Here is a 26283-nt window from a genome sequence, read left to right as displayed (position 1 = left end):
TATATATATATATATATATATATATATATATATATATATATAGATTGTTATTATTATTATTTATTATTATACTTTGTCGCTGTCTCCCGCGTTTTCGAGGTAGCGCAAGGAAACAGATGAAAGAAATGGCCCCCCCCATACACATGTATATACATACGTCCACACACGCAAATATACACACCTACACAGCTTTCCATGGTTTACCCCAGACGCTTCACATGCCTTGATTCAATCCACTGACAGCACGTCAACCCCGGTATACCACATCGCTCCAATTCACTCTATTCCTTGCCCTCCTTTCACCCTCCTGCATGTTCAGGCCCCGATCACACAAAATCTTTTTCACTCCATCTTTCCACCTCCAATTTGGTCTCCCTCTTCTCCTCGTTCCCTCCACCTCCGACACATATATCCTCTTGGTCAATCTTTCCTCACTCATTCTCTCCATGTGCCCAAACCACTTCAAAACACCCTCTTCTGCTCTCTCAACCACGCTCTTTTTATTTCCACACATCTCTCTTACCCTTACGTTACTCACTCGATCAAACCACCTCACACCACACATTGTTCTCAAACATCTCATTTCCAGCACATCCATCCTCCTGCGCACAACTCTATCCATAGCCCACGCCTCACAACCATACAACATTGTTGGAACCACTATTCCTTCAAACATACCCATTTTTGCTTTCCGAGATAATGTTCTCGACTTCCACACATTCTTCAAGGCCCCCAGAATTTTCGCCCCCTCCCCCACCCTATGATCCACTTCCGCTTCCATGGTTCCATCCGCTGCCAGATCCACTCCCAGATATCTAAAAGCAGTGAAAAGTTTTTATCGAGGATGTAAGGCATGTGTACGTGTAGGAAGAGAGGAAAGTGATTGGTTCTCAGTGAATGTAGGTTTGCGGCAGGGGTGTGTGATGTCTCCATGGTTGTTTAATTTGTTTATGGATGGGGTTGTTAGGGAGGTAAATGCAAGAGTTTTGGAAAGAGGGGCAAGTATGAAGTCTGTTGGGGATGAGAGAGCTTGGGAAGTGAGTCAGTTGTTGTTCGCTGATGATACAGCGCTGGTGGCTGATTCATGTGAGAAACTGCAGAAGCTGGCGACTGAGTTTGGTAAAGTGTGTGGAAGAAGAAAGTTAAGAGTAAATGTGAATAAGAGCAAGGTTATTAGGTACAGTAGGGTTGAGGGTCAAGTCAATTGGGTGGTGAGTTTGAATGGAGAAAAGCTGGAGGAAGTGAAGTGTTTTAGATATATATGTATATATATATATATATATATATATATATATATATATATATATATATATGTATATGTATATATATATTATTTATTAATTTTGCTTTGTCGCTGTCTCCCACGTTTGCGAGGTAGCGCAAGGAAACAGACGAAAGAAATGGCCCAAACCACCCCCATACACATGTATATACATACACGTCCACACACGCAAATATACATACTTATACATCTCAATGTACACATATATATACACACACAGACACATACATATATACCCATGCACACAATTCACACTGTCTGCCTTTATTCATTCCCATCGCCACCTCGCCACACATGGAATACCATCTTCCTCCCCCCTCATGTGTGCAAGGTAGCGCTAAGAAAAGACAACAAAGGCCCCATTCGTTCACACTAAGTCTCTAGCTGTCAATTCAATAATGCCCGAAACCACAGCTCCCTTTCCACATCCAGGCCCCACACAACTTTCCATGGTTTACCCCAGATGCCTCACATGCCATGACTCAATCCACTGACAGCACGTCAACCCCGGTATATATATATATTATTGGATTACGTGTTAATTGACAGGCGTGCGAAAGAGAGACTTTTGGATGTTAATGTGCTGAGAGGTGCAACTGGAGGGATGTCTGATCATTATCTTGTGGAGGCTAAGGTGAAGATTAGTATGGGTTTTTCAGAAAAGAGGAGTGAATGTTGGGGTGAAGAAGGTGGTGAGAGTAAGTGAGCTTGGGAAGGAGACCTGTGTGGGGAAGTACCAGGAGAGACTGTGTACAGAATGGAAAAAGGTGAGAACAATGGAAGTAAGGGGAGTGGGGGAGGAATGGGATGTATTTAGGGAATCAGTGATGGATTGCGCAAAAGATGCTTGTGGCATGAGAAGAGTGGGAGGTGGGCTGTTTAGAAAGGGTAGTGAGTGGTGGGATGAAGAAGTAAGAGTATTAGTGAAAGAGAAGAGAGAGGCATTTGGACGATTTTTGCAGGGAAAAAATGCAATTGAGTGGGAGAAGTATAAAAGAAAGAGACAGGAGGTCAAGAGAAAGGTGCAAGAGGTGAAAGAAAGGGCAAATGAGAGTTGGGGTGAGAGACTATCAGTAAATTTTAGGGAGAATAAAAAGATGTTCTGGAAGGAGGTAAATAGGGTGCGTAAGACAAGGGAGCAAATGGGAACTTCGGTGAAGGGCGTAAATGGGGAGGTGATAACAAGTAGCGGTGATGTGAGAAGGAGATGGAATGAGTATTTTGAAGGTTTGTTGAATGTGTCTGATGACAGAGTGGCAGATATAGGGTGTTTTGGTCGAGGTGGTGTGCAAAGTGAGAGGGTTAGGGAAAATGATTTGGTAAACAGAGAAGAGGTAGTAAAAGCTTTGCGGAAGATGAAAGCCGGCAAGGCAGCAGGTTTGGATGGTATTGCAGTGGAATTTATTAAAAAAGGGGGTGACTGTATTGTTGACTGGTTGGTAAGGTTATTTAATGTATGTATGACTCATGGTGAGGTGCCTGAGGATTGGCGGAATGCGTGCATAGTGCCATTGTACAAAGGCAAAGGGGATAAGAGTGAGTGCTCAAATTACAGAGGTATAAGTTTGTTGAGTATTCCTGGTAAATTATATGGGAGGGTATTGATTGAGAGGGTGAAGGCATGTACAGAGCATCAGATTGGGGAAGAGCAGTGCGGTTTCAGAAGTGGTAGAGGATGTGTGGATCAGGTGTTTGCTTTGAAGAATGTATGTGAGAAATACTTAGAAAAGCAAATGGATTTGTATGTAGCATTTATGGATCTGGAGAAGGCATATGATAGAGTTGATAGAGATGCTCTGTGGAAGGTATTAAGAATATATGGTGTGGGAGGCAAGTTGTTAGAAGCAGTGAAAAGTTTTTATCGAGGATGTAAGGCATGTGTACGTGTAGGAAGAGAGGAAAGTGATTGGTTCTCAGTGAATGTAGGTTTGCGGCAGGGGTGTGTGATGTCTCCATGGTTGTTTAATTTGTTTATGGATGGGGTTGTTAGGGAGGTAAATGCAAGAGTCTTGGAAAGAGGGGCAAGTATGAAGTCTGTTGGGGATGAGAGAGCTTGGGAAGTGAGTCAGTTGTTGTTCGCTGATGATACAGCGCTGGTGGCTGATTCATGTGAGAAACTGCAGAAGCTGGTGACTGAGTTTGGTAAAGTGTGTGGAAGAAGAAAGTTAAGAGTAAATGTGAATAAGAGCAAGGTTATTAGGTACAGTAGGGGTGAGGGTCAAGTCAATTGGGAGGTGAGTTTGAATGGAGAAAAACTGGAGGAAGTGAAGTGTTTTAGATATCTGGGAGTGGATCTGTCAGCGGATGGAACCATGGAAGCGGAAGTGGATCATAGGGTGGGGGAGGGGGCGAAAATTTTGGGAGCCTTGAAAAATGTGTGGAAGTCGAGAACATTATCTCGGAAAGCAAAAATGGGTATGTTTGAAGGAATAGTGGTACCAACAATGTTGTATGGTTGCGAGGCGTGGGCTATGGATAGAGATGTGCGCAGGAGGATGGATGTGCTGGAAATGAGATGTTTGAGGAAAATGTGTGGTGTGAGGTGGTTTGATCGAGTAAGTAACGTAAGGGTAAGAGAGATGTGTGGAAATAAAAAGAGCGTGGTTGAGAGAGCAGAAGAGGGTGTTTTGAAATGGTTTGGGCACATGGAGAGAATGAGTGAGGAAAGATTGACCAAGAGGATATATGTGTCGGAGGTGGAGGGAACGAGGAGAAGAGGGAGACCAAATTGGAGGTGGAAAGATGGAGTGAAAAAGATTTTGTGTGATCGGGGCCTGAACATGCAGGAGGGTGAAAGGAGGGCAAGGAATAGAGTGAATTGGAGCGATGTGGTATACAGGGGTTGACGTGCTGTCAGTGGATTGAATCAAGGCATGTGAAGCATCTGGGGTAAACCATGGAAAGCTGTGTAGGTATGTATATTTGCGTGTGTGGACGTGTGTATGTACATGTGTATGGGGGGGGGGGGTTGGGCCATTTCTTTCGTCTGTTTCCTTGCGCTACCTCGCAAACGCGGGAGACAGCGACAAAGTATAAAAAAAAAAAAAAAAAAAAATATATATATATATATATATATATATATATATTATTCATACTGTCTGACTTTATTCATTCCCATTGCCACCCCGCCACATATGAAATAACAACCCCCTTCCCCCCTCATGTGCGCTAGATAGCACTAGGAAAAGACAACAAAGGCCACATTCTTTCACAGTCTCTAGATGTCATGTAATAATGCACCGAAACCACAGCTCCCTTTCCACATCCAGGCCCCACAGAACTTTCCATGGTTTACCCCAGACTCTTCACATGCCCTGGTTCAATCCATTGACAGCATGTCGACCCCCGTATACCACATTGTTCCAATTCACTCTATTCCTTGCACGCCTTTCACCCTCCTGCATGTTCAGGCCCCGATCACTCAAAATCTTTTTCACTCCATCTTTACACCTCCAGTTTGGTCTCCCACTTCTTGTTCCCTCCACCTCTGACACATATATCCTCTAGGTCAATCTTTCCTCACTCATTCTCTCCATGTGACCAAACCATTTCAACACACCCTCCTCTGCTCTCTCAACCACACTCTTTTTATTACCACACATCTCTCTTACCCTATTATTACTTACTCGATCAAACCACATATTACACCACATATTGTCCTCAAACATCTCATTTCCAGCACATCCACCCTCCTGCGCACAACTCTATCTACAGCCCACGCCTCGCAACCATATAACATTGTTGGAACCACTATTCCTTCAAACATACCCATTTTTGCTTTCCGAGATAATGCTCTCGACCCACACATTTTTTAATGCTCCCAGAACTTTTGCCCCCCTCCCCCACCCTATGATTCACTTCTGCTTCCATGGTTCCATCTGCTGCCAAATCCACTGCCAGATATCTAAAACACTTTACTTCCTCTAGTTTTTCTCCATTCAGACTTATATCCCAATTGACTCGTCCCTCAACCCTATTGTACCTAATAATCTTGCTCTTATTCACATTTACTCTCAGCTTTCTTCTTTCACACACTTTACCAAACTCAGTCACCAGTTTCTGCAGTTGCTCATATGTATCAGCCTCCAGTGCTGTATCATCAGCGAACAACAACTGACTCACTTCCCAAGCTGTTTCATCCACAACAGACTGCATACTTGCCCCTCTTTCTAAAACTCTTACATTTACCTCCCTAACAACCCCATCCATAAACAAATTAAACAAGCATGGAGACATCACACACCCCTGCCACAAACCTACATTTACTGAGACCAGTCACTTTCCTCTATTCCTACACATACACATATCTTACATCCTCGATAAAAACTTTTCACTGCCTCTAACAACTTGCCTCCCACACCATATATTCTTGATACCTTCCACAGAGCATCTCTATCAACTCTATCATATGCCTTCTCCATATCCATAAATGCTACATACAAATCCATTTGCTTTTCTAAGTATTTCTCACATACATTCTTCAAAGCAAACACCTGATCCACACATCCTCTACCACTTCTGAAACACATTGCTCTTCCCCAATCTGATGCTCTGTACTTGCCTTCACCCTCTCAATCAATACCCTCCCATATAATTTCCCAGGAATACTCAACAAACTTATACCTCTTTAATTTGAGCACTCACCGAAACCATAGCTCCCTTTCCACATCCAGGCCCTACAGAAGTTTCCATGGTTTACCCCAGATGCTTCACATGCCTTGGTTCAGTCCATTGACAGCATGTCAACCCCTGTATACCACATCGTTCCAATTCACTCTATTCCCTGCACGCCTTTTACCCTTCTGCATGTTCAGGCTACAATTACTCAAAATCTTTTTCACTCCATCTTTCCACCTCCAATTTGGTCTCCCACTTCTCCTCGTTCCCTCCACCTCTGACACATATATCCTCTTTGTCAATCTTTCCTCGCTCATTCTCCCCATGTTACCAAACCATTTCAAAACACCCTCTTCTGCTCTCTCAACCACACTCTTTTTGTTACCACACATCTCTCTTACCTTTTCATTACTTACTCGTTCAAACCACCTCACACCACATAATGTCCTCAACATCTCATTTCCAGCACATCCACCCTCCTCCGCACAACTTTATCTATAGCCCATGCCTCACAACCATATATCATTGTTGGAACCACTATTCCTTCAAACATACCCATTTTTGCTTTCCAAGATAACGTTCTCGATTTCCACTAACATTCTTCAATGTTCATTAGTTGGGAACATCGGTGAAGGGGGCAAATGGGGAGGCAATAATAAGTAGTGATGAAGTAAGGAGATTGATTGAGTAATTTGAAGGTTTGTTGAATGTGTTTGATGACAGAGTGACAGATATAGGGTATTTTGATCGGGTTGGTGTTTGAAGTGAGATGGTCAGGGAGAATGTTTTGGTAAACAGAGAAGAGGTACTGAAAGGTTTGCGGACAATGAAAGCCGGCAAGGCGGCGGGTTTGGATGGTATTGCGGTAGAATGTATTAAAAAGGGGGTGACTGTATTGTTGATTGATGGTAAGGATAATCAATGTATGCATGGATCACAGTGAAGTGCCTGAGGATTGGCGAAATGCATGCATAGTGCCATTGTACAAAGGCAAAGGGGATAAAGGTGAATGTTCAAATTATAGAGGCATAAGTTTGTTGAATATTACTGGAAAATTATATGTGAGGGTATTGATTGAGAGGGTAAAGGCATTATAGAGCGTCTGATTGGGGAAGAGCAGTGTGGTTTCAGAAGTGGTAGAGGATGTGTGGGTCAGGTGCTTGCTTTGAAGAATGTATGTGAGTAATACTTAGAAAAACAGATGGATTTTTATGCCGCATTTATGTATTTGGAGAGGGCATGTGATAGAGTTGATAGAGATGCTTTGTGGAATGTTTTAAGAGTGGATGGCATGGGAAATAAGTTGCTAGAAGGAGTGAAAAGGTTTTACAATGGATGTAAGGCATGTGTACGAGTAGAAAGAGAGGAAAGTGATTGGTTCCCAGTGAATGTTGGTTTGCGGCAGGGGTGCATAATGTCTCCATGGTTGTTTAATTTGTTTATGGATGGGGTGGTTAGCGAGGTGAATGTAAGAGTTTTGGAGAGAGGAGCGAGTATGCAGTATGTTGTAGATGAGAGAACTTGGGAAGTGAGACAGTTGTTCTTCGCTGAAGATACAGTGTTGGTGGCTGATTCGTGTTAGAAACTGCAGAAGTTGGTGACTGAGTTTGGTAAAGTGTGTGAAAGAGGAAAGTTGAGAGTAAATGTTGATAAGGCAAGGTTATTAGGTTCAGTAGGGTTGAGGGACGAGTTAATTGGGAGTTAAATGTGAATGGAGGAAAACTGGAGGAAGTGAAGTGTTTTAGATATCTGGGAGTGGACTTATCTGTGTATGGAACCATGGAAGCGAAAGTGAGTCACAGGGTGGGGGAAGGGGCAAAGGTCCTGGGAGCTTTGAAGAATGTGTGGAATGCGGGAATGTTATCTCAGAGAGCAAAACTGGGTATGTTTGAAGGAATAGTGGTTCCAACAATGTTATATGGATGCAAGGCATGGGCTATAGATAAGGTTGTGAGGAGTGTGGATGTGTTGGAAATGAAATGTTTGAGGACAATATGTGATGTGAGGTGGTTTGATTAAATAATGAAAGGGTAAGAGAGATGTGCGGTAATAAAGAGTGTGGGTGAGAGAGCAGAAGAGGGTGTGTTGAAATTGTTTGGACACATGGAGAGAATGAGTGGGGAAAGATTGAGAAAGAGGATATATGTGTCAGAGGTGGCGGGAACGTGTATAAGTGGGAGACCAAATTGGAGGTGGAAAGATGGAGTGAAAAAGATTTTGAGCGATTGGGGCCCGAACATACTGGATTGTGAAAGGCATGCAAGGAATAAAGTGAACTGGAACAATGTGGTGTACCGGGGTCGATGTGCCATTAATGGATTGAACCAGGGCATATGAAGCGTCTGGGGTAAACCATGGAAAGGTATGCATTGTGTGGATGTGGAAAGGGAGCTGTGGTTTCTGGGTAAATGTGAATATGAGCAAGGTTATTAGGTTCAGCAGGGTTGAGCAACAAGTCTGTCGTGATGTGAGTTTGAATGGAGAAAAATTGGAGGAAGTGAAGCATTTTAGATATCTGGGAGTAGACTTAACAGCGAATGAAACCACGGAAGTGGAAGTGAGTCATAGGGTGGGGCAGGGGTGAAGATCCTGGGAGTGATGAAAAATGTGTGGAAAGAGAGAACCTTATCTCAGAGTGCAAAAATGGGTATGTTTGAAGGAATAGTGGTCCAACAGTGTTATGTGGTTGTGAGGCATGCACTATAGAGTTGTATGGAGGAGGGTAGATGTGTTGGAAATGAAATACTTGTGGAGAGTATGTGGTGTGAGGTGGTGAGGAGAGTATGTGGTGTGAGGTGGTTTGATTGGATAAGTAATGAAAGGGTAAGAGAGATGTGTGGAAATAAGAAGAGTGTAGTTGAGAGAGCAGAAGGTGTTTTGAAATGGTTTTGACATGTGGAGAGAATGAGTGAGGAAAGGTTGAGAATGAGGATATGTGTATCAGAGGTGGAGGGAGGAAGGAGAAGCAGGAGACCAAATTGGAAGTGGAAGGAAGGAGTGAAAAAGATTTTGAGCGATCAGGGCCTGAACATACAGAAGGGTGAGAGGCATGTAAGGAAGAGAGTGAACTGGAATGATGTGGTATACCAGGGTTGATGTGCTGTCAGTGGACTAAGGGTTAACCATGGAAAGGTCCCTGGGACATGGATGTGGATAGGGAGCTGTGGATTTGATGCATTACACATGACAGATACAGACGTTTCACATGCCCTGGTTCAGTCCATTGACAGCACGATCCTTGTATACCACATCGTTCCAATTCACTCTATTCCTTGCAAGCCCTTCACACTCATGTATGTTCAGGCCCTGATTGCTCAAAATCTTTTTCACTCCATCCTTCCACCTCCATACTTGTTCACCATTTCCTTGTTAGTGAAATAGCGCTGGGAACAGACAAATGTAATGTACCGGGACTACAGTTTCCATCCACAACCATGCACCACAGACCTTTCCATGGTATCCTCCATTTGCTTCACATGCCCTAGTTCAGTCCATTGCCAGCATGTTTTCCACATTATACCACATATCTCCTAGTCACACTATCCTTTGCATGCCTTTCACCCTTTTACATGTTCAGGCCTAGACCACCCAAAACGTTTTTATCCCATTCTTACAGCTCCAATTTTTCTCCCTCTTCCTTTTGTCCCCTCCATTCCTGACACATATCTTTTTTGTCACCCTCTTCTCACTTATTCTTTCCATATGTTCATACCATTTCAGCACACCTTCTTCAGCTGTGAAGCTCTTGTGATGAAGTATCTATTATCCTCAAGGTTTAAGGTGGCTGAAGAGAGTGAATCCTCTTTATGGATTTTTTTTTTTCAATCTTTCAGAATCTATCAGGTTTTTACTTTCTTAAACATGGTTTTTACTTTCTTAAACATTTGTAAACTAAACTCTCTTTCATTCAAGTATTTTATATTGCTGGTCAAGGAAATGAAACCCAAGGTTCAAGAATATGTGCTCCTATCCTTTTCTCTTGTATAGGAACCATCATTAATATCATGTTCCTTTGCAGTGTGTTGAATCAGTCATTAGATGGTGAAGACCTTGTTAAAGGTATCACTTGATAGTGATCTGTTTGAATAATTTATTGATGTTGAATATATAGAAATGCACTTGCACCATTGTTTTTTCAGACTCTTCAATTCATTACACGCCATGTGGGAGTATTTTCAAGTGATGAAATAACACTGTCAGAAGACCAGTGTAGTTTAGTTGCTGTTGCTCCCAAATATGGTCTGATTTTTGTTGGTTGTGGGAAAGTCATTAAAGGTACGTGATAAAGTCTTGTTGCATGCAGTTGTCTTAGTTTTCATAAAAAGGAAAAGTTCATGTTTAGAAGAGGAAAATTTCTTGGAACAACTAATTTCGAAATCTGTTTGATATTTAACCTACATTCTCGTGATTAATTTTTTCTTGGTTTTGCATACCCTTGTCTTAGATGTAATGAATTTTGTAGAGAAAGAAATAGTTTAATAAAGCCCCTGAATTCATACTTAGATGATTGAGTTCAGTGAATTTGGAGTTACATATCAGTCTTTTGTTTAGACTTTCAGATTTCATAAACATGAAGAATTATTATTCAGAAATAACAAGAAAATCAGAATTGTACATTGTATCTTTACCTTTGATATATATAAACATACAGGTACACCACCGAATTTCTGGCAACTGATGGTTCAGCACCTTTAGTCCGGACAAAATTACGTGAGGGAACTTGAAATTACCGCGGCCACCAGCCTAGTTTATTGGGCAGCCACAGATGATGTTGTGTGTAGGGCCGCTTATTTACATTCTTTACACTACACTTGTAGGTGGTGATACTGCAGTTCTGTGAGATTCTTAGCATATTTTGCTTAAATTTAACCCTATGGCTTCTAATACATATAAGAGTGTCAGTCGTGGATTTAATCGTAAACACCAGTCCATATCAATCCAAGATAAAGTAGAACTATTGAAAAAATGGACCGTGGTGTTTCGGTGCGTAAGCTGTGTGACATCTACAGTATTGGTTCATCCAATGTTTATGATATAAAGAAGCAAAGGGAGAAAATATTGAAATTCCATATAGACAGCGATTCCAAGAAACAAATGAAGATTAGAAAAACTATGAAAGATGGTAGAGTACTGAGCATAATCGAGTGATGATGGAATAGTTTTAACAGTGTCGGAGTGATGGAGTGGACTTGTCAGGTAGCATGATAATGGACCGGGCTAAGTTGTTCCATAAAGAAGTTAGATTACAACATGAGCATGACTATAGTGAAGGATGGATTCAAAGATTCAAGAAGCATCATGGAATTTCCTTGAATAAAGTGTGCAGAGAAAAGCGGTCTGCAAACCACGGAGGAGCTGCCGAGTATGTGGCTGAATTTGCGAAACTCATAGCTGATGAGCACCTCAGTCCTGAGCTGGTGTATAATGCAGATGAAACTGCATTATTCTGGCGATGCACACCTAGGAAAACAATAACAACAGAAGACAAAGAAGACCCCACAGGATTTAAACAATCTAAGGACAGATTTACTATTTTAGTGTGCTCAAGCATTTAATATTTGTTTACTTTAAATTTCTAGCAGTCCATGGTATACTTTAGACACATGTGAGATGTATAATTAGTGAGTTAGAGGTGTGCTGATGAATTATTATTATTATGTGACCACGGTTGGTCTGGCAGATGGTTAATCCAGCAAGGCTTTGGAACCAATTGTGCTGGAAAATTGGTGGTGTACCTGTAACACTATGTGAAAGTGTGCATTAGCTACCTTGTGTTGTACCTTATGGTCTTTTTGGAGGATTAGATAGCCCAGGCTGAGGCCAAGCAGCTGTGTTGCTCCTGTGCTTAGTTAAGCTTTGGAGGCATAGCCCATAGATTTTTGTAAGCACCACGTCCAGGTAGACTTTTACCAAGTGATTTTTTCAGTTTTTCCTCTGTACCATCAAGTTTTTCTAATGGCATAAAGTCAATGTGTTAAAAAATTTTGGTCTATGGATATTTATACTCTTTCCTCTTATTTGACTTGTTACATCTTTTTATGGCTTTTTTTTTTTTTTTGTCTTGTCAGTTGGAAATTATTTTTACAAGTTGGGACGCATGTCTTCCAGTTTTATGATTATACCATAACGAAGGTTATGTCATGACCACAAGCAGGCAGAGTCCATTAACTCCATATATTCACATAGATAAGAAGCATCCATGCCACTAGCTCAGGCCATTTCCCATCCACTCGTCACCCTCCTGCTCCAAAATAGAGGAAAGTATACAATTGAATTTTTTTTTCCAATTTTGTATAATAAAGGCTTATTCTGTAGGGGAAAAAGAAAATATTAGATATTTCTCTTTTTGCAGTGGATGGGTAATTTTTAAGGAATTGCACAATTTTTTATTTCTTTCATAATAGCCTTTGTCCCAATTTCTAATAAAGAGGCCAGGTATATAACAGAAATCTGTTTCCTGAGGTGCAATCCAGGGTTTTGTACTAATAGTAGCAGGGAATTGTGAACTCCTTTAGTGTAAAAAGTTCATTGATGAGATTGTATTATTTATGATATTGTCTCGCTAAAGGTGACTTTTCACTTGTGATGTAACCTCAAGCAGGCAGAGTCCAGTAATACCAAATTGCTTTAGGAACAGCTGAGTGAGCGTGTTAGTAGTTTTGATGCCCGAGACCAGGTTATAGTGATGGGTGATTTGAATGCAGAAGTGAGTAATGTGGCAGTTGAGGGAATAATTGGTGTACATGGGGTGTTCAGTGTTGTAAATGGAAATGGTAAAGAGCTTGTAGATTTATGTGCTGAAAAAGGACTGGTGATTAGGAATACCTGGTTTAAAAAGAGAGATATACATAAGTATACGTATGTAAGTAGGAGAGATGGCTAGAGAGCGTTATTAGATTATGTGTTAATTGATAGGCGTGCAAAAGAGAGACTTTTGGACGTTAATGTGCTGAGAGGTGCAACTGGAGGGATGTCTGATCATTATCTTGTGGAGGCGAAGGTGAAGATTTGTAGAGGTTTTCAGAAAAGAAGAGAGAATGTTGGGGTGAAGAGAGTGGTGAGAGTAAGTGAGCTTGGGAAGGAGACTTGTGTGAGGAAGTACCAGGAGAGACTGAGTACAGAATGGAAAAAGGTGAGAACAAAGGAGGTAAGGGGAGTGGGGGAGGAATGGGATGTATTTAGGGAAGCAGTGATGGCTTGCGCAAAAGAAGCTTGTGGCATGAGAAGCGTGGGAGGTGGGCAGATAAGAAAGCGTAATGAGTGGTGGGATGAAGTAAGATTATTAGTGAAAGAGAAGAGAGAGGCATTTGGACAATTTTTGCAGGGAAATACTGCAAATTACTGGAGATGTATAAAAGAAAGAGGCAGGAGATCAAGAGAAGGGTGCAAGAGGTGAAAAAGAGGGCAAATGAGAGTTGGGGTGAAAGAGTATCATTAAATTTAGGGAGAATAAAAAGATGTTTTGGAAGGAGGTAAATGAAGTGCAAAAGACAAGGTAACAAATGGGAACATCAGTGAAGGGGGCTAATGGGGAGATGATGATAAGTAGTGGTGATGTGAGAAGGAGATGGAGTGAGTATTTTGAAGGTTTGCTGAATGTGTTTGATAATAGAGTTGCAGATATAGGGTGTTTTGGTCGAGGTGGTGTGCAAAGTGAGAGGGTTAGGGAGAATGATTTGGTAAAGAGAGAAGAGGTAGTGAAAGCTTTGTGGAAGATGAAAGCTGGCAAGGCAGCAGGTTTGGATGGTATTGCAGTGGAATTTATTAAAAATGGGGTTGACTGTATTGTTGACTGGTTGGTAAGGTTATTTAATGTATGTATGATTCATGGTGAGATGCTTGAGGATTGGTGAAATGCTTGCATAGTGCCATTGTACAGAGGCAAAGGGGATATAAGTGAGTTCTCAAATTACAGAGGTATAAGTATGTTGAGTATTCCTGGTAAATTATATGGGAGGGTATTGATTGAGAGGGTGAAGGCATGTATAAAGCATCAGATTGTAATGCATCAGATTGGGGAAGAGCAGAGTGGTTTCATAAATCGCAGAGGATGTTTGGATCAGGTGTTCGCTTTGAAGAATGTATGTGAGAAATACTTAGAAAAGCAAATGGATTTTTTTTTTTTTTTTTATACCTCGTCGCTGTCTCCCGCGTTTGCGAGGTAGCGCAAGGAAACAGACGAAAGAAATGGCCCAACCCCCCCCATACACATGTACATACACACGTCCACACACGCAAATATACATACCTACACAGCTTTCCATGGTTTACCCCGGACGCTTCACATGCCCTGATTCAATCCACTGACAGCACGTCAACCCCTGTATACCACATCGCTCCAATTCACTCTATTCCTTGCCCTCCTTTCACCCTCCTGCATGTTCAGGCCCCGATCACACAAAATCCTTTTCACTCCATCTTTCCACCTCCAATTTGGTCTCCCTCTTCTCCTCGTTCCCTCCACCTCCGACACATATATCCTCTTGGCCAATCTTTCCTCACTCATTCTCTCCATGTGCCCAAACCATTTCAAAACACCCTCTTCTGCTCTCTCAACCACGCTCTTTTTATTTCCACATATCTCTCTTACCCTTACGTTACTTACTCGATCAAACCACCTCACACCACACATTGTCCTCAAACATCTCATTTCCAGCACATCCATCCTCCTGCGAACAACTCTATCCATAGCCCACGCCTCGCAACCATACAACATTGTTGGAACCACTATTCCTTCAAACATACCCATTTTTGCTTTCCGGGATAATGTTCTCGACTTCCACACATTTTTCAAGGCTCCCAAAATTTTCGCCCCCTCCCCCACCCTATGATCCACTTCTGCTTCCATGGTTCCATCCGCTGACAGATCCACTCCCAGATATCTAAAACACTTCACTTCCTCCAGTTTTTCTCCATTCAAACTCACCTCCCAATTGACTTGACCCTCAACCCTACTGTACCTAATAACCTTGCTCTTATTCACATTTACTCTTAACTTTCTTCTTCCACACACTTTACCAAACTCCGTCACCAGCTTCTGCAGTTTCTCACATGAATCCGCCACCAGCGCTGTATCATCAGTGAACAACAACTGACTCACTTCCCAAGCTCTCTCATCCCCAACAGACTTCATACTTGCCCCTCTTTCCAAGACTCTTGCATTTACCTCCCTAACAACCCCATCCATAAACAAATTAAACAACCATGGAGACATCACACACCCCTGCCGCAAACCTACATTCACTGAGAACCAATCACTTTCCTCTCTTCCTACACGTACACATGCCTTACATCCTCGATAAAAACTTTTCACTGCTTCTAACAACTTGCCTCCCACACCATATATTCTTAATACCTTCCACAGAGCATCTCTATCAACTCTATCATATGCCTTCTCCAGATCCATAAATGCTACATACAAATCCATTTGCTTTTCTAAGTATTTCTCACATACATTCTTCAAAGCAAACACCTGATCCACACATCCTCTACCACTTCTGAAACTACACTGCTCTTCCCCAATCTGATGCTCTGTACATGCCTTCACCCTCTCAATCAATACCCTCCCATATAATTTACCAGGAATACTCAACAAACTTATACCTCTGTAATTTGAGCACTCACTCTTATCCCCTTTGCCTTTGTACAGTGGCACTATGCACGCATTCCGCCAATCCTCAGGCACCTCACCATGAGTCATACATACATTACATAACCTTACCAACCAGTCAACAATACAGTCACCCCCTTTTTTAATAAATTCCACTGCAATACCATCCAAACCTGCTGCCTTGCCGGCTTTCATCTTCCGCAAAGCTTTTACTACCTCTTCTCTGTTTACCAAATCATTTTCCCTAACCCTCTCACTTTGCACACCACCTCGACCCAAACACCCTATATCTGCCACTCTGTCATCAGACACATTCAACAAACCTTCAAAATACTCATTCCATCTCCTTCTCACATCACCACTACTTGTTATCACCTCCCCATTTACGCCCTTCACTGAAGTTCCCATTTGCTCCCTTGTCTTACGCACCCTATTTACCTCCTTCCAGAACATCTTTTTATTCTCCCTGAAATTTACTGATAGTCTCTCACCCCAACTCTCATTTGCCCTTTTTTTCACCTCTTGCACCTTTCTCTTGACCTCCTGTCTCTTTCTTTTATACTTCTCCCACTCAATTGCATTTTTTCCCTGCAAAAATCGTCCAAATGCCTCTCTCTTCTCTTTCACTAATACTCTTACTTCTTCATCCCACCACTCACTACCCTTTCTAAGCAGCCCACCTCCCACTCTTCTCATGCCACAAGCATCTTTTGCGCAATCCATCACTGATTCCCTAAATACATCCCATTCCTCCCCCACTCCCCTTACTTCCATTGTTCTCACCTTTTTCCATTCTGTACACAGTCTCTCCTGATACTTCCTCACACAGGTCTCCTTCCCAAGCTCACTTACTCTCACCACCTTCTTCACCTCAACATTCACTCTTCTTTTCTGAAAACCCATACTAATCTTCACCTTAGCCTCCACAAGATAATGATCAGACATCCCTCCAGTTGCACCTCTCAGCACATTGACATCCAAAAGTCTCTCTTTCGCACGCCTGTCAATTAACACGTAATCCAATAACGCTCTCTGGCCATCTCTCCTACTTACATAAGTATACTTATGTATATCTCGCTTTTTAAACCAGGTATTCCCAATCATCAGTCCTTTTTCAGCACATAAATCTACAAGCTCTTCACCATTTCCATTTACAACACTGAACACCCCATGCATACCAATTATTCCCTCAACTGCCACATTACTCACCTTTGCGTTCAAATCACCCATCACTATAACCCGGTCTCGTGCATCAAAACCACTAACACACTCATTTAGCTGCTCCCAAAACACTTGCCTCTTATGATCTTTCTTCTCATGCCCAGGTGCATATGCACCAATAATCACCCACCTCTCTCCATCAACTTTCAATTTTACCCATATTAATCGAGAATTTACTTTCTTACATTCTATCACATACTCCCACAACTCCTGTTTCAGGAGTATTGCTACTCCTTCCCTTGCTCTTGTCCTCTCACTAACCCCTGACTTCACTCCCCAGACATTTCCAAACCACTCTTCCCCTTTACCCTTGAGCTTCGTTTCACTCAGAGCCAAAACATCCAGGTTCCTTTCCTCAAACATACTACCTATCTCTCCTTTTTTCACATCTTGGTTACATCCACACACATTTAGGCACCCCACTCTGAGCCTTCGAGGAGGATGAGCACTCCCCGCGTGACTCCTTCTTCTGTTTCCCATTTTAGAAAGTTAATACAAGGAGGGGAGGATTTCCGTCCCCCCGCTCCCGTCCCCTCTAGTCGCTTTCTACGACACGCGAGGAATACGTGGGAAGTATTCTTTCACCCCTATCCCCAGGGATACCTCTATCCCCAGGGATACCCCTATCCCCAGGGATAGGGGTATCCCTGGGGATGGATTTGTATGTAGCATTTATGGATCTGGAGAAGGCATATGATAGAGTTGATAGAGATGCTCTGTGGAAGGTATTAAGAATATATGATGTGGGAGGCAAGTTGTTAGAAGCAGTAAAAAGTTTTAATCGAGGATGTAAGACATGTGTACGAGTAGGAAGAGAGGAAAGTGATTGGTTCTCAGTGAATGTTGGTTTGCAGCAGGGGTGTGTGATGTCTCCATGGTTGTTTGATTTGTTTATGGATGGGTTTGTTAGGGAGGTGAGTGCAAGCGTTTTGGAAAGAGGGGCAAGTATGAAGTCTGTTGTGGATGAGAGAGCTTGGGAAGTGAGTCAGTTGTTGTTCACTGATGATACAGCGCCGGTGGCTGATTCGGATGAGAAACTGCAGAAACTGGTGACTGAGTTTGGTAAAGTGTGTGAAAGAAGAAAGCTGAGAGTAAATGTGAATAAGAGCAAGGTTATTAGGTACAGTAGGGTTGAGGGACAAGTCAATTTGGAGGTAAGTTTGAATGGAGAAAAACTGAAGGAAGTGAAGTGTTTTAGATATGTGGGAGTGGATTTGGCAGTGGATGGAACCATGGAAGCGGAAGTGAATCATTGGGTGGGGGAGGGGGCGAAAGTTCTGGGAGCGTTGAAAAATGTATGGAAGTCGAGAGCGCTATTTTGGAAAGCAAAAATAGGTATGTTTGAAGGAATATTGGTTCCAGCAATGCTATATGGTTGCGAGGCATGGGCTATAGATAGAGTTGTGCTGAGGAGATTGGATGTGCTGGAAATGAGATATTTGAGGACAATATGTGGTGTGAGGTGATTTGATCGAGTAAATAATGAAAGGGTAAGAGAGATGTGTGGTAATGAAATGAATGTTGTTGAGAGAGCAGAAGAGGATGTTTTGAAATTACATAGAAAGAATGAGTGAGGAAAGATTGACCAAGGGGATATATGTGTCAGAGGTGGAGGGAACGAGGAGAAGTGGGAGACCAAATTGGAGATGGAAAGATGGAGTAAAAAAGATTTTGAGTGATCGGGGCCTGAACATTCAGGAAGGTGAAAGGCGTGCAAGGAATAGAGTGAATTGGAACGATGTGGTATACCTGGGTCGACGTGCCGTCAATGGATTGAACCAGGGCATGTGAAGTGTCTGGGGTAAACCATGGAAAGTTCTGTGGGGCCTGGATGTGGAAAGGGATTTGTGGTTTTGGTGCATTATACATGACAGCTAGAGACTGAGTGTGAATGAATGTGGCCTTTGTTGTCTTTTCCTCGCGCTACCTCGCGCACATTGGGGGGGAGGGGTTGTCATGTGTGGTGGGGTGGCGACGGGAATGAATAAGGACAGACAGTATGAATTATGTACATGTGTATATATGTATATGTTTGTGAGTGTGTATATATATATATGTATACGTTGAGATGTATAGGTATGTATATGTGCTGTGTGTGGACATGTATGTATATACATGTGTACGTGGGTGGGTTGGGCCATTCTTTCATCTGTTTCCATGTGCTACCTTGCTAGGGCGGGAGACAGCAACAAAGTATGGTAAATAATAAATAAATGTTTTTTCTCTATGGTTTTTAGTAAACACATATACACACAATTCACCAAAAATCACTCTTCTGGGTGCGATTAAGTCAAACTTATTTTGAATAACCTGAACTTAATTGATTATGAAATTTTTATTGAGGATTTACAGGGATGATACTACTGAATGCAGATTATTCGGGTGATTGAAATTTTCATTGGATTCCTTTTGTATGGATAATGACAGTTTCATCACTAACTGGTATAGATTTGATCTGACAGGTGATTAAGTTGTAGATCTTTTATTTGTTATACATATTGTTTTTCCTATTCAAAACAGAATCTTCAAAACATTTTAATCCAGATAGAGTGTTGTTGACTAGTGTTGGTATTTATTTGATATGATGTTATGGGATGTTTAGGAATGTGATGATGATCAGTTTTGCATTAGAATTTAGCATGCCTGATTGACTTTGATGTGAATGTGAATTAGGTTATGTAGATTGATATCCCTGGGGATAGGGGAGAAAGAATACTTCCCACATATTCCCTGCGTGTCGTAGAAGGCGACTAAATAGGAAGGGAGCGGGGGGTGGAAATCCTCCCCTCTCTCTCTCTCTCTTTTTTTTTTTTCCAAAAGAAGGAACAGAGAAAGGGGCCAGGTGAGGATATTCCCTCAAAGGCCCAGTCCTCTGTTCTTAACGCTACCTCGCTAATGCGGGAAATGGCGAATAGTATGAAAGAAAGAAAGAAAGATTGATATAATTAAAGTAGACTAGTTGGATTGAAATGAATGCTTCTTTTTCAGAGTGAAGTATTTTGATTGATATGTATACTACTTTTTCAGTGTTTGAATCCCAAACATTGGTGGAGGATGGAGAGAAGAATCCTTTGGCAATCATTGATACTGGTGCTTTTGTAACTCACATCGCTGCAAGCTGTGATGGTCTCACTCTTCTAGTTGTCATCCTTCCCAATGACATTCCACATGCCCTCTTTTATGAGATACGCAACTTTGTGCCATCTGTAAGTTTTCCTTTTTGCAACTGAGGTTGTTAATGTTTTATGTTAGTTTACTGTATTGTCGTATTCTTTAGATTATTGTTAGAGTATGCAAAAATTTAAATCCCTTGCATTGCCAAATGTCAGGTTTGTAAACTTAGGGATGTTTTTGATACACTTGTTAGCTCTCTAAAGATTCAAGTTATATTGTTTAAAGACCAAACCAGGGAAGATATTATAAACACAATATTTGGTGAACTGTAAATGATGTACATTATGAACAACATTTTACTGGCACATCTTTGTACAGTTGTGCAGGAGTAAATGATATGCTGTAAGAAAGTAGATTCCATTTCCCCATTTTTTCCAGTTTGTTCCTGAAAGCAGATCATTGGTTTAGCATGGGTTTTCATGCTTCTATTACATGTATTTTTTATAATTTTGACTTGGTGAAAAATGTTCAGATATGTAGTGTGGGAAAACAAGAATGAAAGGTTGAAGAAAAGTTGTATGTTCACAGATGATAGATGCTTTCTAATTACTGCTTTCTTATGATGTAGTTCTGTTCTTAAACGGCAAGACTTCATTTTTAAGTGAATCTATTTCATGAAAAGTGTTATTTCAATTGTCATTGAATAAATTGAAGTATGTTGATACACTAGAAATGTACTCTGCTATCATGTCTTGGATATTTTACAGTCTGTTGTTATTCTGTTGATTTACAGTGTGGAGATCAGACACCATTTGTTAGCACAGCACTGAGTACAGTAAGTGGTACAAGAGTAGAGGGACTTGCATGGAACCCTCTTGATCCTTGTTGTGTTGCTGTGGCCACTTCTCCAGGATCCCTTTCAATCATCTCACTGAAGGAGAATGAAGTAGACACAAAATCAAATGACATTAAAGCTAGGTAAGCATTTTTCAGTTATTTCCTTTGCTGAAGAGGAAGAACTGACCATTATATCTGTAAAGAATAGGAAATTGGTACCTAAAATGAAGCTCAAAGAGTTGTTGCAAGCTTTAAAACTTTCTATGGTTACTTTAGTGTACAAAAAATACCTCAGGCCATCCAGATGATATAGGGACATATTTACTAATTGATGATTTTTTTTTCTGTGTAAATGATGACCAACATGGCACAGGCAGAATAACCTCATTTATGGTCATCTTGGATGAAAAGAATGTAGGGTGAGAAAAGTAGTGCACACCAGTAGCCAGTTTCTGAGCTGAGGTACCTTCACCAGGTCATTTTGGCTCATTACCCAAGTTTACACTGTACAGGAGTGGGGATTTCTCTTGCTGACACCTCCAGTATTTTTAATTTTTTTCTCTCAGATATGAAAAAAAGTAATATATAGTAGTAGAAGTAGTTGTTAAACAGTGATTGACCAGGGAGGTATGTTACTGGCTGTACCCACGTCAGTATTAGTGATGGTTGGATAGTTAGCCATTACTTCAATGGTTGTCAAGTTGCACTCCTTTGACCCAGGTAGCTGTCTTTTCTCCTTGCCTCACCCACACATGCACTGCTGGCATTCTGTCCACAAACATGTAATCTCTCCTTTCCACACACAATACTTGAGAACACTTAACTCACACAACTCATTCTTTGCAACTCAAGATTTTCCTGTGGTGAGTGCTTTGCATTATCCCTGCTGTTTGATGAAATGGTTGGAGAAATAGATGGAAGCAGTAGCTTGCAGGCAGAAACCTTAGGTATTAGGTAGAAGTATTAGGCAGTAGTATTAGCTGGGAGCTTTAGATAAAAGTAGTAGATAGACATATTAGGTAGAAGTAGTTGGTTGGAACTTTAAGTAGGAGCCTCTGAAAAACTTGGCATGTGAAGACTCTTTTGCCATGGCCATCCCCCAAGAGGGAGTTCTGAAAGGGAATGGACATCAGACATATAGAGAGATAGAATGTTCAAAATTATGTATGTTTTTTGTTTCAATTTGCAACCTTCGATTATCTGAGAAAAATAAAAAGAATTAAGAAAATATATGTAAAAATATTTCACATTATCCTTGGGGATAGGGGAGAAAGAATATTTCCCACGCATTCCTCACATGTCGTAGAAGGCGACTAAAGGGGACGGGAGCGGGGGGCTAGAAACCCTCCCCTCCTTGTATTTTAACTTTCTAAAAGGGGAAACAGAAGAAGGAGTCACGCGGGGAGTGCTCATCCTCCTTGTAGGCTCAGATTGAGGTGTGTGTGTGTGTGGATGTAACCATGATGAGGAAAAAGGAGATAGGTAGTATGTTTGAGGAAAGGAACCTGAATCTTTTGGCTCTGAGTGAAACAAAGCTCAAGGGTAAAGGGGAAGAGTGGTTTGGGAATGTCTTGGGAGTAAAGTCAGGGGTTAGTGAGAGGACAAGAGCAAGAGAAGGAGTAGCACTACTCCTGAAACAGGAGTGGTGGGAGTATGTGATAGAGTGTAAGAAAGTAAACTCTGGAGTGATATGGGTAAAACTGAAAGTTGATGGAGAGAGATGGGTGATTATTGGAGCATTTGCACCTGAGCATGAGAAGAAAGATCATGAGGGGCAAGTGTTTTGGGAGCAGCTGAATGGGTGCATTAGTAGTTTTGATGCACGAGACGGGGTTATAGTGATGGGTGATTTGAATGCAAAGGTGAGCAGTTTGGGAGTTGAGGGAATAATTGGTGTACATGGGGTGTTCAGTGTTGTAAATGGAAATGGTGAAGAGCTTGCACATTTATGTGCTGAAAAAGGACTGGTGATTGGGAATAACTGGTTTAAAAAGAGAGATATACATGAATATATGTATGTAAGTAGGAGAGATGGCCAGAGAGCGTTATTGGATTACATGTTAATTGATAGGTGCGTGAAAGAGAGACTTTTTTTGGATGTTAATGTGCTGAGAGGTGCAACTGGAGGGATGTCTGATTATTATCTTGTTGAGTCGAAGGTGAAGATTTGTAGAGGTTTTCAGAAAAGAAGAGAGAATGTTGGGGTGAAGAGAGTGGTGAGAGTAAGTTAGCTTGGGAAGGAGATTTGTGTGAGGAAGTACCTGGAGAGACTGAGTACAGATTGGATAAAGGTGAGAACAAAGGAGGTAAGGAGAGTGGGGGAGGAATGGGATGTATTTAGAGAAGCAGTTACGGCTTGTGCAAAATATGCTTGTGGCATGAGAAGTGTGGGAGGTGGGCAGATTAGAAAGGGTAGTGAGTGGTGGGATGAAGAAGTAAGATTATCAGTGAAAGAAGAGAGAGGCATTTGGGTGATTTTTGCAGGGAAATAATGCAAATGACTGAGAGATGTATAAAAGAAAGAGGCAGGAGATCAAGAGGTGAAAAAGAGGGCAAATGAGAGTTGGGGTGAGAGAGTTTCATTGAAATTTAGGGACAATAAAAAGATGTTTTGGAAGGAGGTAAATAAAGTGCATAAGACAAGGGAACAAATGGGGACTTCAGTGAAGGGGGCTAATGGGGAGGTGATAACAAGTAGTGGTGGTGTGAGAAGGAGATGGAGTGAGTATTTTGAAGGTTTGTTGAATGTGTTTGATGATAGAGTGGCAGATATAGGGTGTTTTGGTCGAGGTGGTGTGCAAATTGAGAGGGTTAGGGAGAATGATTTGGTAAAGCTTTGCGGAAGATGAAAGCCGGCAAGGCAGCGGGTTTGGGTGGTATTGCAGTGGAATCTATTTAAAAAGGTGGTGACTGTATTGTTGACTGGTTGGTAAGGTTATTTAATGTATGTATGACTCATGGTGAGGTGCCTGAGGACTGGCAGAATGCTTGCATAGTGCCATTATGCAAAGGCAAAGGGGATAAGAGTGAGTGCTCAAAGTACAGAGGTATAAGTTTGTTGAGTATTCCTGTTAAATTATATGGGAGGGTATTGATTGAGAGGGTGAAGGCATGTACAGAGCATCAGAATGGGGAAGAGTAGTTTGGTTTCAGAAGTGGTAGAGGATGTGTGGATCAGGTGTTTGCTTTGAAGAATGTATGTGAGAAATACTTAGAAAAGCAAATGGATTTGTATGTAGCATTTATGGATCTGGAGAAGGCATATGATAGAGTTGATAGAGATGATTTGTGGAAGGTATTAAGAATATATGGTGTGGGAGGCAAGTTGTTAGAAGCAGTGAAAAGTTTTTATCAAGGATGTAAGATATGTGTACATGTAGGAAGAGAGGAAAGTGATTGGTTCTCAGTGAATGTTGGTTTGCAGCAGGGGTGTGTGATGTCTCCATGGTTGTTTAATTTGTTTATGGCTGGGGTTGTTAGGGAGGTGAATGCAAGAGTTTTGGAAAGAGGGGCAAGTATGAAGTCTGTTGTGGATGAGAGAGCTTGGGAAGTGAGTCAGTTGTTGTTCGCTGATGATACAGTACTGGTGGCTGATTCGGGTGAGAAAGTGCAGAAGCTGGTGACTGAGTTTGGTAAAGTGTGTGAAAGAAGAAAGTTGAGTAAATGTGAATAAGAGCAAGGTTATTAGGTACAGTAGGGTTGAGGGACAAGTCAATTGGGAGGTAAGTTTGAATGGAGAAAAACTGGAGGAAGTGAAGTGTTTTAGATATCTGGGAGTGGATCTTGCAGCGGATGGAATCATGGAAGCGGAAGCGAATCATAGGGTGGGGAAGGGGGTGAAAGTTCTGGGAGCGTTGGAAAATGTGTGGAAGTCGAGAACGTTATCTTGGAAAGCAAAAATGGATATGTTTGACGGAAAAGCGGTTCCAACAATGTTGTATGGTTGTGAGGCGTGTGCTATAGATAGAGTTGTGCAGAGGAGAGTGGATGTGTTGGAAATGAGATTTTGAGGACAATATATGGTGTGAGGTGGTTTGATCGAGTAATGAAAGTAATGAAAGAGTAAGAGATGTGTGGTTATAGAAAGAGTGTGGTTGGGAGAGCAGAAGAGGGTGTTTGGAAATGGTTTGGTCACTTGGAGAGAATGAGTGAAGAAAGATTGACAAAGAGGATATATGTGTCAGAGGTGAAGGGAACAAGGAGAAGTGGGAGACTAAATTGGAGGTGAAAAGATGGAGTGAAAAAGATTTTGAGAGATCGGGGCCTGAACATGGAGGAGGGTGAAAGGTGTGCAAGGAATAGAGTGAATTGGAACGATGTGGTATATCGGGGTCAACGTGCTGTCAATGGATTGAACCAGGGCATGTGAAGCATCTAGGGTAAACCATGGACAGTTTTGAGGAGCCTGGATGTGGAAAGGGAGCTGTGGTTTCGGTGCATTATACATGACAGAATGGGGCCTTTGTTGTCTTTTTCTAGCGCTACCTCGCGCACATGGGGGGGGAAGGGGTTGTCATTTCATGTGTGACGGGGTGGCAACGGGAATGAATAAGGGAAGATAGTATGAATTATGTACATGTGTATATATGTGTATGTCTCTGTGTATATATATGTATAGGTTGAGATGTATAGATATATGTGCTGTGTGTGGACGTGCATGTATATACATGTGTATGTGGGTGGGTTAGGCCATTCTTTTGTCTGTTTCCTTACTCTACCTCACTAACATGGGAGACAGTGACAAAGTATAGTAATAATTGTATAATAATATTTCACATGTGCACACCACAACACAATAATTAGTGTACTTACCACATGGTGTTTTATGATGCTGGTGATTGTTTATAGTCTCCCTTGTGCTTTTTGGCACAATGTTGTGTGCTGGTCTTGCACATTTGTGTATTGCTAGGTATGTTTTTCAGTTTCAGTTGGCAACCTTTGATTATCTGAGAAAAAAAGAAAAAATTAAGAAAATATATGTGGCAGTTGAGGGTATAATTGGTGTACATTGGTGTACATGGGATGTTTAGTGTTGTAAATGGAAATGGTGAAGAGCTCGTAGATTGTGCTGCAAAAGGAGTAGTGATTAGGAATACCTGGTTTAAAAAGAGAAATATACATAAGTGTACGTATGTAAATAGGAGAGATGGCCAGAGAGCGTTATTGGATTATGTGTTAATTGAAAGGCACATGAAAGAGAGACTTTTGGCTGTTAATGTGCTGAGAGGGAAAACTGGGGGGATGTCTGATCATTATCTTGTGGAGGCGAAGGTGAAGATTTGTAGAGGTTTTCAGAACAGAAGAGAGAATGTTGGGGTGAAGAGAGTGGTGAGAGTAAGTGAGCTTGGAAAGATTTGTGTGAGGAAGTACCAAGAGAGACTGAGTGCAGAATGGAAAAAGCTGAGAGCCAAGGACGTAAGGGGAGTGGGGGAGGAATGGGATGTATTTAGGGAAGCAATGATGGCTTGCGCAAAAGATGCTTGTGGCATGAGAAGGGTGGGAGGTGAGCAGATTAGAAAGGGTAGTGAGTGGTGGGATGAAGAAGTAAGATTATTAGTGAAAGTGAAGAGAGAGAGGCATTTGGACGATTTTTGCAGGAAAA

The 26283-nt window shown here is 41.7% G+C and overlaps 1 protein-coding gene across 1 annotated transcript in view; it reads left to right on the top strand.

The window, feature by feature from the left end:
• The window catches only part of Nup214 (nuclear pore complex protein Nup214), a 380758-nt gene that overhangs the window by 13694 nt on the left and 340781 nt on the right, over nt 1-26283 (top strand). Inside the window, exons 2-4 of the mRNA XM_071662750.1 lie at nt 10039-10174; nt 19758-19936; nt 20638-20822. Of these exons, the coding sequence (XP_071518851.1) occupies nt 10039-10174; nt 19758-19936; nt 20638-20822 (500 nt within the window). The remainder of the gene's footprint in view (nt 1-10038; nt 10175-19757; nt 19937-20637; nt 20823-26283) is intronic.

This window comes from Panulirus ornatus, chromosome 6 (assembly GCF_036320965.1).
Source record: "Panulirus ornatus isolate Po-2019 chromosome 6, ASM3632096v1, whole genome shotgun sequence".
Lineage (NCBI taxonomy): Eukaryota > Metazoa > Arthropoda > Malacostraca > Decapoda > Palinuridae > Panulirus > Panulirus ornatus.
Note: the sequence above shows the minus strand (reverse complement) of the source record. Positions and strands in the feature narration are given on the sequence as shown.